Consider the following 16,751-nt stretch of genomic DNA (forward strand, 5'->3'; position numbering starts at 1 on the left):
GTAAAGCAAGTTCAAATACAGGGTTAAATCCAAGTCCCAGTAAAATAATGTTCTATAAGCCTGTTTTCACTTTCAGTACCCCCCTGCCACTTCAATGAGACCAAGCTTCAAAGCTGGTGCTGTTGAATTGAGCAACGTGTAAGAAAACAGCTTCCAAGCTGAAGCTCTGTAGCCATCAGCGTATCTTTGTGGTAAATGAAAAGTGTTCGTAGCAAAAGGAATGCTGATTTCCTGTTTGCTCTTAGTATTTTTCCTACTATTATGCAAAACTTCTAACATATTGCATTAGTGAACACTATTACAACTTATTTTTTCAATGAACTTTAATGACAGGCCTTATTCTTATAAGACTTGTCTTAATTGTATTTTGCAATAAAGGCTAAATCTGAATTTCATAACAGAAAAAACAGAATGGCCATACCCTACCTTTTGCATATATTAAAAATAAAGAAAAGCACTTAATGTTTGTCCAAAATACAGATTTCTGTGAAACAAATGGCATTAGCACGTCATAACACAGAAAATACTCACAAGCATAACGTTTTTTTAAAATGCAGAAACAGAAATATATTCACAAGTTATGCACTACTGTGCAAAGTGAAGTTTTTTTTAAGTCCTTTTATTTGGGAGCTGACAGGGTAGGGGTTTTTTTGGGTGTGAGGTTTTTGTTTTGTTGGTTGTTTTTTTAAGAAAAACATACACATGCACCAGTTGCTTTCTTCACATTATGTACAGACAAAAGGGTAGAACAGAGTTGGCAACACAGCACACTAATGAGAACCGTAAATTAAACTTTCCTAAAACCTGACTTTGGACATCAGGTGTGCACTACATTGCTACACTGCATAATGAGAAATGCTATCAAAGACTTGCTGAGGAGCAGGTGGTTATAAAGTGCAGGCCCTTATCTCAGGGGCGACCTGAGTTTGCTTTAATCACTTTCAATGAAAACAAAAGATCCTGCGATATCACTATTTCAGACCACCACAGTGACTACTGAACAGAAAGCTTTAGATCAACTTACTTCTGTAGAAGAGAAACAAAATAAATCACTGTCCTCATCCTTCACATCATCATGCAATGCTGTAAAAGCAAGCATAGGAAATACTTGACTGTGAATGTTGTTAACTGGAGGGCATGTCAATCAATGAGACAAACAGGAATACGCGATCACTGGAGTAGTCTCCTACATAGCATTCATCTAGTCAACAGGAATTTGGACACTGACTTTTGTAATGACAGAATTTGAAAACTAGGAATAGAAGTCCAGATAAATAGACATAGAAGTTAGCTGGGAATTAAAAAAAAAAAAAAAACCACACACAAAAAACCACAAACAAAAAAAACCCAAAACAAAAAGTTACTTGCATTTAATGATTAGGCTACGTCGTGGTTTAACCCCAGGTAGCAACTAAGCACCACACAGCCACTCGTTCACTCCCCCACCGGTGGGATGGCAGAGAGAATCGGAAGGTTAAAAGGGGAAAACTCATGGGTTGAGATAAGAACAGTTTAATAATGGAAGTAAAATAAAAATAGAACAGTAGTAATAGTAATAATAACAATAATAATAAAAACAAATAATAATAATACAATAGTAATGCAAAGCAAGCGATACACTGTACAATTGCTCACCACCGGCCGACTGATGCCCAGCACACCCCCAAGCAGCGATCGCTCCCCCCCCCCCCCCCCCGCTCATATACTGAGCATGACGTCATGTGGTATGGAATAGCCCTTTGGCCAGCCTGGGTCAGCTGTCCTGGCTGTGCCCCCTCCCAGCTTCTTGTGCACCCAGCAGAGCAGGGGAAGCTGAGAAGTCCTTGACCAGTGTGAGCGCCACTTAGCACCTACTTAGCAACAGCTTAGCACTACTTAGCAAGACCCAAAGCATCAGTGTATCATCGACATTGTTCTCATCCTAAACCCAAAACACAGCCCCATACCGGCTACCAAGACGAAAATTAACTTTATCCCAGCTGAAACCAGGACAGGCTATTATCTGCATGATTACTATATTAGGTTGCTGTCACATTCACAACAGGATAAATACATGAAAGGGAAGGTAAAAAGGCCAAAGAAAACATACATTCGAAATGTGTACCCATAGTACAGGAAAAAAAACCTGTTTCATAAAGCATCCATAAATACTATGTACTCAACACAATTTTACAACTCTTGGAAAAAAAGATACTCAAGCAGAAAATCCCAGAAAAATGAGGTTTAAAACAAACTTTTCAGTAGCTTTGTGAAGAAAACCAGCAGGAGGGGAAGAAAAAAAGGTATCGGTCATTCTTGCCGAGTACTAGAAATATAGTAAATAAACAATGCATTAATCAAATCTGGCAGCCCATCTATTGTCTTTAACAGACCATATATAAAATATAAATTAACGGGGAATACTGCACACCACAGAACTGCTGGAAATAAAAGTCAAGATCCAAAAGCCTTACCTTTCACACTCATAGCTTTTGACATATGACACAAATCACTGTTTCTCTGATGTGGTTCTGTAAAATCCTCTTCTAGTATCTTAAGACACTGCCTTCAGAAGTAAAAGTTTAAGAAAATTAGGGATATCAACCAAACACGAATTCTAGCTTCCAGCTCTCTTAGAACTAAGCTTGCCCACTTTTTACCAAATGACATTATATACAAGAAGGTGCAGGTCATAAAACACACGCCATGCACACAAAAATTGTTACCCTCTTTTAACTGGAGGAGAAGCAATTTACCTCTATGATACTGAATTAATCATCCATTAGCATGGAATGCAGGTATGCAGAACCAGCACTTAAAGTAACTAGAACCATCATTAATAGATTGCTATATAATCAATTTTAATCACATTCATTCTATAGCTATTTAACTAAAAATATATTGAATAGATCAACAGTGATTTATTTACTTGTAAAATATTGAGACAGATCAATACGAGTTATTGGTAGCCTGGTAACTTGGTATTTGACAACATCCCAAGACGCATTTAAAATGTCTTTCTCCCTGAGCCTACTCCAAATGCTACAACTTTCCACAAACTGCATGTTTTACGCACACACATAAGACATAAAAATGGACTCACTGGCAACACTGCAGAATACAAACATTATTGTCTACATTTCCTGAATACTATTTCCTGATAATGCTGTCAGAACTTAAAAAAAAACAAAGCCACTAGAGCAATCTCAAAATTCACATACCTTATAGCTTTCATTTTCCTTCTATTAAGCTCTTCATTACTGTCATCCACCAAGGAGAACTCTTTCTTTCTACTCATGATGGTGTCGGACTTTAAAAAAAAAAAAAAAAGTTACATTCTCTACAACATACACATTTCATCACTTCAGCAAACACTATAGGCTACTTAAATCACTTGGCAAAGAGTAAAGTGAGAAAGATAGACACAAAATTCGTAGAAAACATACACCTATTTTTTTCCTTGAAAATCTTTCAAATGCAGCAAAACACCAGCCTGTTTAGCACTACCCAGCTACTCCACTAGATACACTACTCTACCCCTAACCTTACCACTACCAGACACAGCAGGAGACACCACTGCTCATCTCCAAACCTCTTTCCTGTTCATATATCCTCAATGATTCTCTTTTCTGCAGTTATCTCAAGACTGTAGGTTCATGCCCCGTTTGTGATCCACCATGCATACTGACCACAACTCCTTTCCTTAAGGCCTGCTATCTGGCCTTTTTTTATTCTGCTACTCGACGGGAAAGGTGCCTTTTCCTCCCTGCCGGCGCCCAGAGCGCCACTACCACTGCAGGTGCCAGGAGGCGGCCGGTGAAGAGGCTGGGGCAGGGACACACCGAGACTGCCGGGGACGGGAGGCGACTCCCCTCAGCACGAAGGAAGTACAACAGCCGCGCGGCGGGCAGCCTCCGAGCCCATCGCCCGCCAAAACACCTACCCCAACCACCAATCACCGAGCGCCTCGTCGGCCCTGGTTCCCACCGCAGCCAATCATGGCGAGGCGGGAGGGGGGGAGGGCGGTGGTTGCTGTGGCCCGCGCCGACAGCCTTCGCCGCCATGTTGGCGCCCTGAGGCGCGGCTGGGTTACGGCGATCGGCGAGGCGCTGCCCAGGCTGATCCCCCCCCCGCCCCTGCCGGGAGAGCAGAGGTCATGTGTTGAAGATGGGGTTTCTTGCGCTAGAAGCCATAAAGTCTATACTTTGGGGTTACTTTACGTGCATTCTCATTATTTGCAGAACAAGTAAGAGACGTTTTTGCATTGTTTTACTACTCCTGTTTCGGCTGTTATAAATTTAGCATGATACTCTCCAGATCTGTGATTAAATCACCTCTAGTAAAATACAGTTAAATTTTTAAATTAAAAATACACTGATGTTTTCCTGTGACTTTTAGATACTTGCAAATCATGAACTAGGCCAGCTTTCCAAAAGGCAAGTTCCCTAACAAAACCTACGTTATTCATTTTTTTGCACTGTTCACACAGTAAAACTAGGTTCTACCCCAAACCTTTCATTTTAAATGTACTAAGTAAGTGTTTGTTAGGCTGGGGTTTTGACTCGGATAGCAAGGCAGAGTTGGAAAGGTCACACAAACTCTAGGTTTTCTTAACAATAGGGAGTACTTCGGTGGTGTGGCCAAGGCAAACAGTAATTGTTGAGAAAAGAGGACTACAGTCCTGCCTGCTGAAAGGGCAGAAGAAGAATTTCAGGAGTAATGGGGAAGAAGGCATGAAGGAAGGAGCAGTAAAGTTAAAAAATTAGCCAATTCTATGGAGCTATGTCCTCATCTCCTTTTTGATAAGACACCCCAATCAGGCAAGCTTGCATTGGTTTTGTTTATCTACACTTGAATGTGCATGTTGTTGTGAGGGGCAGAACTTCCCAGAAGTTATCTTCAAACTGATTCACCTTGTAAATAATTTTCCTCAGAAGCCTTTGTTAACCAGGACCTGATTAGACTCGACTTTGTATAGAATCCTTTTGGAGATCTGTTGTCAAATTTTACAGTTGTGCCTTGTGCCCCGTCTGGTTCCTTTTGGTGTGGTTTGGCCTCTGGAAAGTTGGTAGGAAACCTTGTTTGTGAGACTAAAAATCAGTATGAACCAGACTGAACTCGTACGTACAATATAACTTCCTGTTACCAGTAGTGTGTTTTTGAGAAACAACCTGCAAAGCAGTCCTACAAAATACTGTCAAAAGACAGGGCTGAGAACTGAAATTCTTATTTCTCCTTGACATTAAAACTTACAGACGCAAGTTAGATAGTGGTTCTATGGCACATTATTATTGTCCCATCTTCAGCTACCCTGTGCTCCACAGGCAACAAATTAACCGTCTCTGTCCCATAAGAGCTAAACCCCCTTCTCCTGCTCTGTAAATACCAGTTGTCTTTTCGCTCAGATTCTCCAATGAGTTTTTGCAATGAAGTTAAAATCTCAGCAGTTTTCTCAACTTGTATTTAGCTTTGGAAATTGCTTTCTCTATTTCAAAGGTGAGGAAAGGCTTGTGCACCCAAAATTTTGTCTTTATATTCTGTATTCTCTGTTAATTCCCACTTAAAAATTAACTCTTACAAACATTACTTAAGAACATAGTGAATAACAGCTGAGGGGTAAAATGTAGGGTGGGTGATGGCAGACCTGTTGTGGATGTAGCAGAGAAAGGGAAATGATAGTAAGGATTGCCTTGATTAGAGTCTGAATGCAATTTTAAACCAGCAGTGTACAGGATTGTCTAAAAAGTAGCCTAACTAGCTCTTTGATGAGAAGCCTAATTAGGCCTAATTAGCTCTTTGTTGAGAAGACAGCTCATCCTTGCTTTTATTTCAACTTTAGCTCCATTTAATAAATAAGCGAACAATGGCAACTAACGCTGATGTTATTTTCTGCTTATGAATTTGTTAAAATTCATAAAAATATAGCTGCAGATTCCATTCTCTATGCCTTTACAAAGAATTATAGAAGATATACATACATGTTTTGTTATATATCATGCATATATTACGTTTGTTTGTAGCTCTGTCAGCCTGTACATGAAAGAATAAATAAACACACAGTGCACCCCTTCAGTTTTGCACTCATACCACTCTGAAAATCTGAAGACAAAACTGGAAAATTGGTTTATTATTTCTGAAAAGACAACAGTAATTTTCCAGAAAAGAAGGAGCACCTTCTGTCTGTGCCATTAGCTATTCAGAGAACATTACTGATGTTTCATAATTTTATACAATAGTATTTTAAATGTAGGCAATATAAAAATCAGTGTTTCTAATGTTAGTAACCACAAGATGGCAGCATGGATTAACCCTGGGTGGACTCGCTCGTCCTTCTGGCTTTTGCTTACACAAGTGTGATCGCAGCTACTTCACTAGCTTTGTCTGTGGTAGAAAATACACTGTACTAGAAAGATAATACTGAACAGACTGTTGTCTTTGGTGTGAACAATGTAGTTGTATTTACAAATCATAGTCAATTGTAGGTTGAAAACATATATTGTCTAAATCATCTTTCCAGTCAGGAACATGTAGCAGTTGTTATTTCTTCAAATGCATCCTCCTTTCTCATCGCCTTGCTCTTTCTCAGCAAGAATTTCTGCTTTCAAAATTTAATGTCTACATGCACTAAAACTGTCCAATGTTTGGGTTTGGTTTGTTTTTTTTTTTTCTTTTTTTTTTTTGTCATTTAGATGATAGATTCTGCAAATGTATATCTTGGTTATTTGGTATGTAATCACTATTGGATTTTTTCTGTAGTATGGCCATGTGATTCCATGGTAAGTGAAAAAACAGTTTTCCCCTAAATGTTATGTGAAGGGCTGCATGTGTGTTTAGAGAAGGAAGGAGACCCTGTTGTGTTACTGCAGACAGGGCCAAATGCAACGATTCAGAAAAGTTTGTAGGTATGGGATGTGCATGTGTATAGGAAGTATGATTTCTTCAGTGATTGTGTAGCATTAACAGCTGAATTATCCTGTTTCTAAGGAGTTAGACAAGTAATCTCAAAACATTCTGGTAGTCTAACAGAGAGGCACTGATACCTGAAGGAAATGTTGTACTTCATCGCAAATCCTCACCCACAGTTTCTGGCTCATAATATTTATGTCCTCATAATAGTGGTTATTGGGTGCTTATATTCAGTAGCTATTATTTATCTAATTTTCTACTAATGAAATTAATTGCAAAGTATGCCAAATACTTTTTTCTCATCCACCCTGTTGGTTAAAACCAACAAACTATCTGTAAATGTAATGGTGGACAGTTTGCCCCTAGGTACTTCTGTGGCATTGGTGCCGAACTCACACTGCTTTCTTTTCTCTACAGAATCTTTTTTCTGTCTGAAGCACAGTGTAAAAAATTTGCTGAGTCTGTCTTCAGGTATATTAATAGTAAAAATATGACATGAAAATTCATAGGTATAAAAATGTTTAATTTAAAATGTTATTGTGATTTTGACAAGATACCTTTAATGCTTGAATCAAGCTTTCATCCTTTAAAATTCCTCTTACAAGCTTTTTACTGTTAGCATAACACAGTACTTTTTGTTTAAGTTCTGTCTTTTTTTTTAGCAGGGAAATAGCAGCCAGAGGTTGGACTGTGAGTTAGCCTTGTCCGTTGTGCTCAGTTGCTGAATCTGGGAGCCTGACAGCGGTGAGGCTGTTGCAGCTCCATCTCTCCAGGTCCAGCCAGTAGTGAGGCTGAGCATGTATTCCCAATTTTAATTTACTATTGAAAAGGCTGCGATGCACCTTGACCACACAGTATAAATAGAGATATCTGGAAATAAAGACTTGTTAAACAAAAAGCAAATCTTCTGACTTAAGCTTTCAACCTCTGAAACTCAATATGTCTGTAGCAAGGCACAGATTTGGGTCCTAATGCAGAAATGAGTATCAAAGAGAGAGACTGTGATATCCTGCAGGGTCTGACTGAAGGCTCTGTGCAGGCACTGAAGTTTGTTTGGGGGTCTTTCAATTATATTTGTTGTATGGAGATGTATAAAAGATGTTGACATCTTGCCAAAATGGGTGTTGTAGATCAGCTACTGCTAGACTCATTGAAGATGAAATTCTGTCTCTAGGCAAACCAAGCTTTCTCTTTTGTTTTTAAAATCTTTAAGAAACTTGGTTTCACACCAAAAATTCCATCTGAAATTCTTCATTAAATATTTTTTCTAGTCCAAATCTTTGGATTTTGGAAAATATTGTTTGATTAGTACATCAGGGGGAAAAAAAGGCTAGGTTTTTAGGGTCTAAACAGATAGCTGAGAGGAACATGCTGGTGAGCAGGCTTGTTATTTGTTTTTACCCTATCATATAATGTAACTTTAAGTTCATCCTTTATTGCTTAGGCAATTTTAAACCACAGCTTCAAAAATAGTAAAGGTACATGGAGCCTTCAGGAGACTTTATTAGAGCCTAAGGAATAGCAGTATTTGAATAGCATGTGAACCCAATACTGACAAGTGCTAAGCAGTGCTTTTTGGAAGCAAATATTTCAGCTACATACATGCTTGTGTAGTCCAGAATTACTGTAAACTCTCCAGGAAAAAAACAGAATGGCTCTCTGTGCCACTGCTTTCAGAAACCAAATGAGATGATAGACTGTATTAACAGTCTGTGGAATATAATATTGCAGAAAGTACTGTAATACACTGTGCTGCAAAGGCTGCATGTAGTTTTGACTGCCATATTTCTGCTCATGCATGGAAAGAACAACTCCAGTTATGTTTTATGGAGCTTGTTTGCAAGAGAATGAAGACGTGGTAACCTGGGCAACCAGACTCCCTGGTAAGCTTTACCGTGCACGCTGAGGCTTGCAGTGTCGTCTTTTCATGTATTACTGTCCGAATTAACTGGATCCAAGGTTAATAATATACGCATATTGCAACCGCATCCGTCGCTGTCGTATGTTTATTCTTTAGAGACAAAAAATGAAAATTATTTGCCAGTCACAAACAGAGGTGGTGGAGGCAAAGGCTTAGGAAAAACATAACCACTCTGGAAAACAGGCATGGTCTCTTCTTGTATCCATAGAGATTACATATGGAAAACATGCTGAAGGGAGATTTGACTCATGACCTACATTGAACTTCGTATGCAAAAGCTATGGGTAGCCACAATGCCTCACCTGAAATGGACAGAGAAGACATTTCTTCTCTCAGTTCTCCTTTGGGGTTTTTCTCAGTCAACAGCTATGCGCTGTATGCCACGATGGAGCTGAGGTAAATGCAGTGATCTGGTCCTATGATAAAGAGTACTCCCCAAAAATCATCTTCTTTTGTTAAGAACCAAATTTATTAGAAGATTTGTCAGAATCACCTATGCGAGATGAAAATGAAAATATCAGCAGTACTCTTTCAGTGCCTGTACATGAAGTTTCAGTGGTTCAAGATGAAAATGTGCAATGAGGTTCCCCTCACAGCAGATTATTGAAAGCACAGTTTACCATGTGTGTCTGTGTAAGCCTCTCAGCATCCCACTGGGCTGCCCAGCTTTGGTGTCCCTTACTGGACCTCTCTGTAAGACAAAACCAGTAGCTTCTTTGTCTTTTATAACCAGTATATAGAAAATATCTGATTTCTTAAGAAGGCGTTTAGAGGATTTACTAGTTAGAATTCTTCACCATGCATTGAAAATGGGGATTGATGAAGGGAGAGTATGGATTATTCCTATGGTTAATAAGGCTTTGTCTGATGGTTATGAGCTTGGATGTTGAAACTGATGAAATGGCATTTTAGTACTGTAATCCTCCACTAACTCCTTGGATGGCCTTGAGCTAGTTGGTTACTTGGTCATCAATTCCCCGTGTCTATTTTGGTTGTTTTGTGATGTTTTGTCCAAAACTGTAGACAAAGGAGTTGGACGGCTATTAGGGGTTGTAATACCCATGGGAAATATCACATACCATTAGTTCTGAATTCTGTTGCTTTACCGATGAAAGTGATGTTTAAGACGAACAGGATTACCACCCCGTGGCACACCCATTCCAATCCCTGGTATTGTAATTACTATCAAATTAATTCTGCCTGTTCTAGGAAAGATATTTAAGTATTTTACTAGAAGGTACTCTATGTCTTAAGATTTTTGTGTTATTCATGTGTAAAGAAGAAGGAATAGAATCAATGACAAATGGAGAATCTGAATTTAAAGAGAATGCTAAGCAAATGGGGCACATTCTCAGGACTGTGAGTATTTTAATTTTAAATCTATCACTCTCTACACAAGGTATAATATTAAAAATCCAGGAAACACAATGTTTGTGGTCCCAGAGAAACCTAGGATTGTATGCCTCTTGTACCTGCTGTTCCCAGAAATGATCTTTATATTGTTTGTTTTTTTCGGGTGCACATCTGCTATTGAGAAAGCGTAAAGTGTTGCTGTTATGTATACAGCATATGAGAATTAATACACCCAGAGCTTTTGTTGAATCAAAAAAAAGATCTGTTTAAGTTTCACTTCCTTTCAAAATACAAGAAAATATCATGAACAGAAAGTCTTTTTGTTTATCTTGGCTAGTATAGCTGGCTGCTTCATCTTTCATGTACTTATCCATCTTCTGATTTTTTCTGGAATAATAATTGAAATATGTAGTTAATAACTTTTATTGGTGAAAAAGCTATCTTTTAGTACGTTCGTATAATGCTGAGCATAAAATTGAGGTTGATAATCACATGTAAGGAAAAATGACTCCAGATCACTTACAGGAGCATTCAGTTTTGTTCTTTGCATTTGAAGGCAGAGATAAAAATCACAGTGAATGATTAGAAATATGCAGAGATTTCCATAGGAAAAGGCTTACTTGGGCTATAACACTTACGATGGATGTCACTGAAAAATGGAGTACAAGATAGAGTTTTCAGTAAGAACATGGACAGGCATGGTTGTTCTTTCCTTCTAAGTAACATAAGCACCAGAAGGCATCTGATGAAATGACAAAATGACAATCCATAATTTAACAGTAAAAATTACTTCCTACCAAATTATAAATGTATTAAAATACGACCAGTCAATTTTATGGTCCATGAATTAGACCAGAAGAACTGTTAAAAAGGATGATGCACACGATAGCTTTCTTAGTCTCTAAATGCTCATAGCAAGAGAGTCTACTAAGGGAAGCACCATTCCACACTGGCCTATTTTTATATGTTTGTTCTAAAAATCCACTTATGGCCACAGTAAGAGATAAGGCCACTTTTCTCAAATTGTCTCTTGGTATGGACCGGTATATTTTTGCTTTTATTTCCATGCTAATAGATTCTGACCCCAAGAATCTAATAAAGGTCTAATACAAAGTTAATATTGTAGAGTAATACTGTGATATAGTACCTCTTTTTGGAGAGATTTTGATTCTTTCAATCATGGCACAAGATGATTCAGTATACATACAATAAAATTTTTACACACCTATTTCAGGTGTGTGATTACATATATGTGATTTAAATCCATTTATGATACCGATGACTAAGTAGTTACACATTAGCTATTTGATAGCATCACTGAAATACATTTTGAGTTTTGGTGTATTCCCTGGTTGGGAAAACATCCCAATTAGCATTTTGGCTGTTACATTAACTTTAGTAAAAATTACAGTATTTGAGTTGAGAATGGGAAAAACATTCTTTCACATGAAGATATAGTCCTTCCAATAAAGGCTGATGGCTTGCTGATGAAATGCAATGGGGAATCTTGAAGAGCAGTTAAAGCACAGGCTTACATTTCCTATGATAGGCATTCTGGCACCTTATTTAATTCAGACATGAGCTTGTTTGTGAATACTTATAATGTGTCTCAAGTTTGTATCATTTCAGAGAATATTTAATGAAAATTTATTAAAAGTATTAATCAAGGGACAAAAAATTGAGCATTTCCAGCTGTCTGTTTGTCTTCTGTGAAGGAAAGGCTTTGCTGGATTTTTTCTCCATGTTGCTTTCTCCATTATTTCAGTCACACTTGTCAGGCTGAAATAATGTGTGGAAGCTCTTCCCTGTAAATCACGTATATTCCAGGAATCACTGGAGTTCTAACTGGAAAATGTGAAACCTGTTCTTCTAAACTGAACAACATACACAGCCAGATTGGAGCAGTAGAGCAGTGTCTGGAACAAGGTGAAAAACAAATCCAGACTTTTCAAGCAGACTTCAATTAAAATAGTGGAAAATACTAGGATAGAATCAGAAATGCTAGAAATTCCTCTGAGTGTATTTCCATGTATTTATATAGGGGAGCTCAGTCACATTCCGGGCAAAGTTGATCAGTTCATCCCTGGCCAGTTGTTTTCAGTCTTTCTAAGCAGGTCATAGGTCCAAGAGTCCTGGACATATGTTTAGAAACCCAAATCAAGTTGTTCTTATCCTGGAGTTGCTACTCAGTCCAGGAAAGAGCCTGCAGGTTGATGTGAAAGTGTATGTTGTGGGTTTTTTTTTTGTTTTGGGGTTTTTTTTGTCAAGCACTTTTAAAAAAACATCCCTCTCAAGTGGCGTTGTGTATGGAGTTTGCAGTTGAGGGATGTCATTAAGTAAGATAGGTTGGTTCAGCAGCTTTTGGATGTGGACTTGAAGGGAGATTACTTGAGAATGTAGAACAAAAGAGCTATGGTGTTTGTGAAATTGTAGGTGGGAAGAAAGGACTTAAGGAGAGAAAGCTTGATAAAAAGTGTGTTCATCCCTGCCCAAAATACTCTGCTGAAAATTTTACCTGGTTTTATTTAGCTTGTTTTTTGTTTTCTGCTGATGTAGCAGTAGAAGCTCTTCTTAGGACTCATAAAGGCCCATAAGTTTTACTAATTCTTGAGGCTAATAAGAGCATTGTATTTGACAGGCTTCCTGCAGTATTATTAAAAGGAACAGCTTCAAAAGGAGTTCCAAAGCTTATACAGAATACTGTTAAGCTATGTTGCTCTCCATTATAACAGTTACCTGAGGCTGGGAAGAAGTGAAGATGGCAAAACAGCAATATGGCTTCACTGGTTTCTTCCTGAAATATTCCCAAAGACATCACAAGAAAAGGTTCGAAAATATGTTGTGTCTGGCTAACTTATTCTTCTCCCTCCTGTTACCCAGCTGCCACCCTCTAAAGAAAGCCAGGGCCAGAAGAATTCTGAGCAGAAAAGGCCGTGCAGAGTAACGTTTTCCAGATGGGGCTGGTTCCCTGCAAACACTCCATGAATGCAGTTTTAGCTCTTGTTTAGCCCTGCTTGTGAACAAGCTGACTTGCCTAATCATTACTTGTGAATAAGCTGACAAGAATGACATGGGACCCAGAGAAGTGGAGAATACCAGCTCTGTGCTACGTGTGCTGAAGAACTATCATGTCCGCAGCCCTAATAGGCATTTGCCACCTCAAGGGTCAGTTTATAAGCATATGGAGTCCTAGATCTTTGCAACCTGGACATGATTCATCTGACCACTCTCTTGTAATTGGTGAAGAGGAACAGGCACTTTTAGAATACCAGTTTTTGCATTCTCACGGAGATGTTTAAAGCAAAACATATGAATCATACTTACAAGTGCCTCTTTTTCTCCATTGACCATAAAGGGAACTTAGAGAGACTAGCTGAGATTGCGACATCTACATTACAACCTTTCACTGAGATGAATCCTGCCCCAATGATTCTGCTATCTTATAATGTGTCTGGAAGAGTTTTCTCTCCAACCCATACAAGTTCTCTTGCATTCTGTCCCCTCACATTAGCCATGTACTGGGTTTGGGATTTATTAATGCTTTCAAGCACAAGTGAGAGAAGGCCGAAGTGCAACTGTCCACTACAAGCGAAACTTTGAAGAAGTGTGCAGAAGTGCCAAGGGTGCTTGACATCTCAGTCCCTAGGAAAAAAGCAAAGGTTTCATTTTATGCTCATCCATTATTAAGTCGACTTTTCAAAGTCGACTTAATTCAGCCCAAACAGTAAAATAATCTGACCACAGGGAACACACTTATGGGCTATCTTTCTTTTAGCAGAGTAGCTAAAAGTGCATTTTTCATGATGCTGTATTAAAGAGACCACCCCCATGCTCCTGAAGTCATCATATGTTTTTATCCACTCTGATGTCAGGCTTCAGAATTGTCCATCTGGTATGAGAATTTACTGAACATTATCTTTTGAAAGATTCACATAATATCTTACGTTTTTAAAAAATAAAAGGGATTGTGATGCTATTAGTGGTTTCTCCCCATCCAGTCTAAAAACTAGGGCCTACACTAAATTTATTTGCAAATTGCTATAAATTAAATTACTATAACTGCAGTTCTAGAGGCATTCAATTAAATTAATACCATTAACTGAAATTACATGTCGTCCTTTTGCCAGGTTTTGCAAAGATGGTACAAATTAGTTCAGTCAGCTTGGCTTTTACTTATTTTCTTTGTTTCTTTGTTTTATTGTAATTGCTTTTTGTAATTATTACTGTAATTAATTGATAAAGGTTTACAGCAAACAATTAATAAGAAGCCATTGACAAGAAAAGCTTGTTTGTGTTTTTCTAATAAGATATAGCATTTGCTTTCTGATGATTCAAGTGGCAGGTTATGTAAACATTTCTATTTCTGATCCTTCTAAGGCTTTTGTCTCTTGTCTATTAAGTATTTTGTGGGGGAAAACATGATCATCAAGTCGGCAATCTGCCTAGGATTTCAGAATGGCATGAAAATAAATAATTACACACAATGAAAACATTTAGGATATTACATTGTGATCATTTCATATCACTGGCAGACACATTTCAGGAACAAAAACAACATTACATAAAGTCTAGGGGTACAGTAAACAAGGGGATTTAAAGACTGATGGATATTGCTGTCTGTTCTCTCCCTAGGATAAAGTATCAACTGTAATACTTTAAAATTAGGTTTGGGGTTTTTTTGTGTCCACAACAGAGAAATCTGCAGGTGGCTGGTAATAAATAATAAGACTTTGGCAGTCTGTAATAGCTCTTATTGGAAAGAGTAAACTAGCAGGAACAAAGGACCTATTTTCATAGAAGGATTTCCCTCCGAGACCACCTGAATTTGTAAACATCTTACTTCAGTCACCTACCTAATCAATAGGAGAAACAGAGCTATGCAATTCCAGGTTCCAGGCCTGAATAATACAGTATTAATGTAATATTCGTAATTCCCTTCAGAATCCGAATGTAGCTGATATTCCCCTGTATTTATTTCTTTTATCCTTGCTCTGACTGTAATGCTAATACTCATCTGACCTTCTGCCCAGAAGGAAAGTTTGAGATACATGCTGCATCAAAGGATGAAATGAAAATGATCATTAAATGACAAGGTGACCTAGTTTAATGTAATTAATCTACCATGTTAAAAATAGCTTAGACATGTCTGGTTTTCAGAAGCACTACACTTCCAGAAGGCTAGTAGAAGGCAGTGGCATTAGCACTTTCATAAAACAATTCCTATGCCCATATGCATGTGGGAACAGAAGCTTTTGACAGCTCCTATGGAGCTGTATATGTTTCTATATTTTTAGGTATTTATCTTGCCCTCTGATCTCATAAACTGGACCTACTTAAACAAAGCAACTTGAAGACCTTTTTGAACAAAGTGCAACAGATGTTGTTACATCCTTGGTTTTTGTCAGCTCTTGTGCTTGAAACTCTTGAAATAAGGAGCGCCACTTCCATGCATCTTTTCTAGTGTGAACCTGCTTTTGTATCAAAGGAGTCCCCTTGGCTTCTCCCATTTGGAAAACTACGTGATCACTGCGCACTACTGAATGAGTGATACAACGTCTGTGATTCACATTGCTCTCAGCCTGAATTAGTGGAAGTTTGGGCCAGAGAAAGTAGGGCAGCTGAACACATTTTGTCTTTGAAAGAAAGAGAGGAACTGCCTCATCAGCAAGGAGTCATGCAAAAAGTGGGTTATTGATAATGACAAGTTGTTTGCCCTAATTTGTGACAAACATGTGAAGACATAGAGGTTTTATTTCACAGGCTTTTTCTTCCAGGCTTTATCTTCAACAGTAACATAGAAGATAATAGATATTATACACTATGTTCATGCAAGGTGATACAGTTAGATTCTCTTCAAAGAAAGGCAGGAGGTCTTCAGGGTTGGGCACTTAATGGTGCTATAGGTTTCTGGGAAAGACAAATGCTTTGCTGCATAGGAGTAACACATCCTCACCTGCCTTTGCCATATCTCCTCTGTTACTGCTAGCCCACCTGTTCTCTGCGTGGCAGCCTTTTTCAGATGCTGTTAGGAGGGAAGGTCATGTCCCAAGACTATTAGTGCCACTTTCTTCCATCAGACATTGCGTTGCGGATGTTCTCAACTAGGATGTAAACTGGGCCTGTATATGTTCTATGAAAGGATTTTGAAATTATGTAGTTTAGAAGTCACAAAGTAAATGGGAGCCCATAACGAGGCAAGCGTCATCTGAAAGATACTTAGTGTAATTTTTCTGTTTGGCAGCCCTCACTGCTCTATTATGCCAGTTTTGGGGAAGCATGTCAAGAAAAAGGTGGACTGGTTGGACAGAGTCCCAGGGAAAGCAGCCAGACTTCTCAGGGTTCAGGAAAGCACAACCAATGAAAAGAAAATTAAAGGAACATGAATAACAGTGAGATGGATTATCTTGGAATATACAACAGGTACCAGAAAGGAAGAAGTCAATAGACTGCCCTCCATGTTCACTGAAGAAGGAACAGAAGTTCCTGCTGGGAGCTTTAGCTGAAAAAAGTTTGGACTTCAGCTGAAGCAAAGAGTAGTTAGGTTAAATACTGTGGAAAAGTGTTCAAATGTTAAGGAGAGATAACCACTTAA

The 16,751-nt window shown here is 38.4% G+C and overlaps 1 protein-coding gene across 1 annotated transcript in view; it reads right to left on the reverse strand.

Annotated features, from left to right (window-relative positions):
• RNF17 (ring finger protein 17) overlaps window positions 1-3,908 on the reverse strand; it is a 53,220-nt gene extending 49,312 nt beyond the window's left edge. Inside the window, exons 1-4 of the mRNA XM_087757440.1 lie at window positions 3,669-3,908; window positions 3,201-3,289; window positions 2,454-2,545; window positions 1,025-1,083 (exon numbers count right to left, since the gene is read on the reverse strand). Coding sequence (XP_087613566.1) covers window positions 1,025-1,083; window positions 2,454-2,545; window positions 3,201-3,277 — 228 coding nt within the window. The 5' untranslated portion in view covers window positions 3,278-3,289; window positions 3,669-3,908. The remainder of the gene's footprint in view (window positions 1-1,024; window positions 1,084-2,453; window positions 2,546-3,200; window positions 3,290-3,668) is intronic.
• Window positions 3,909-16,751: the final 12,843 nt, after the last annotated feature.

The sequence above is a fragment of the Nipponia nippon genome, unplaced genomic scaffold (assembly GCF_047370975.1).
Source record: "Nipponia nippon isolate SJK-2023a ecotype South Korea unplaced genomic scaffold, ASM4737097v1 scaffold_2, whole genome shotgun sequence".
NCBI classification, from domain to species: Eukaryota; Metazoa; Chordata; class Aves; order Pelecaniformes; family Threskiornithidae; genus Nipponia; species Nipponia nippon.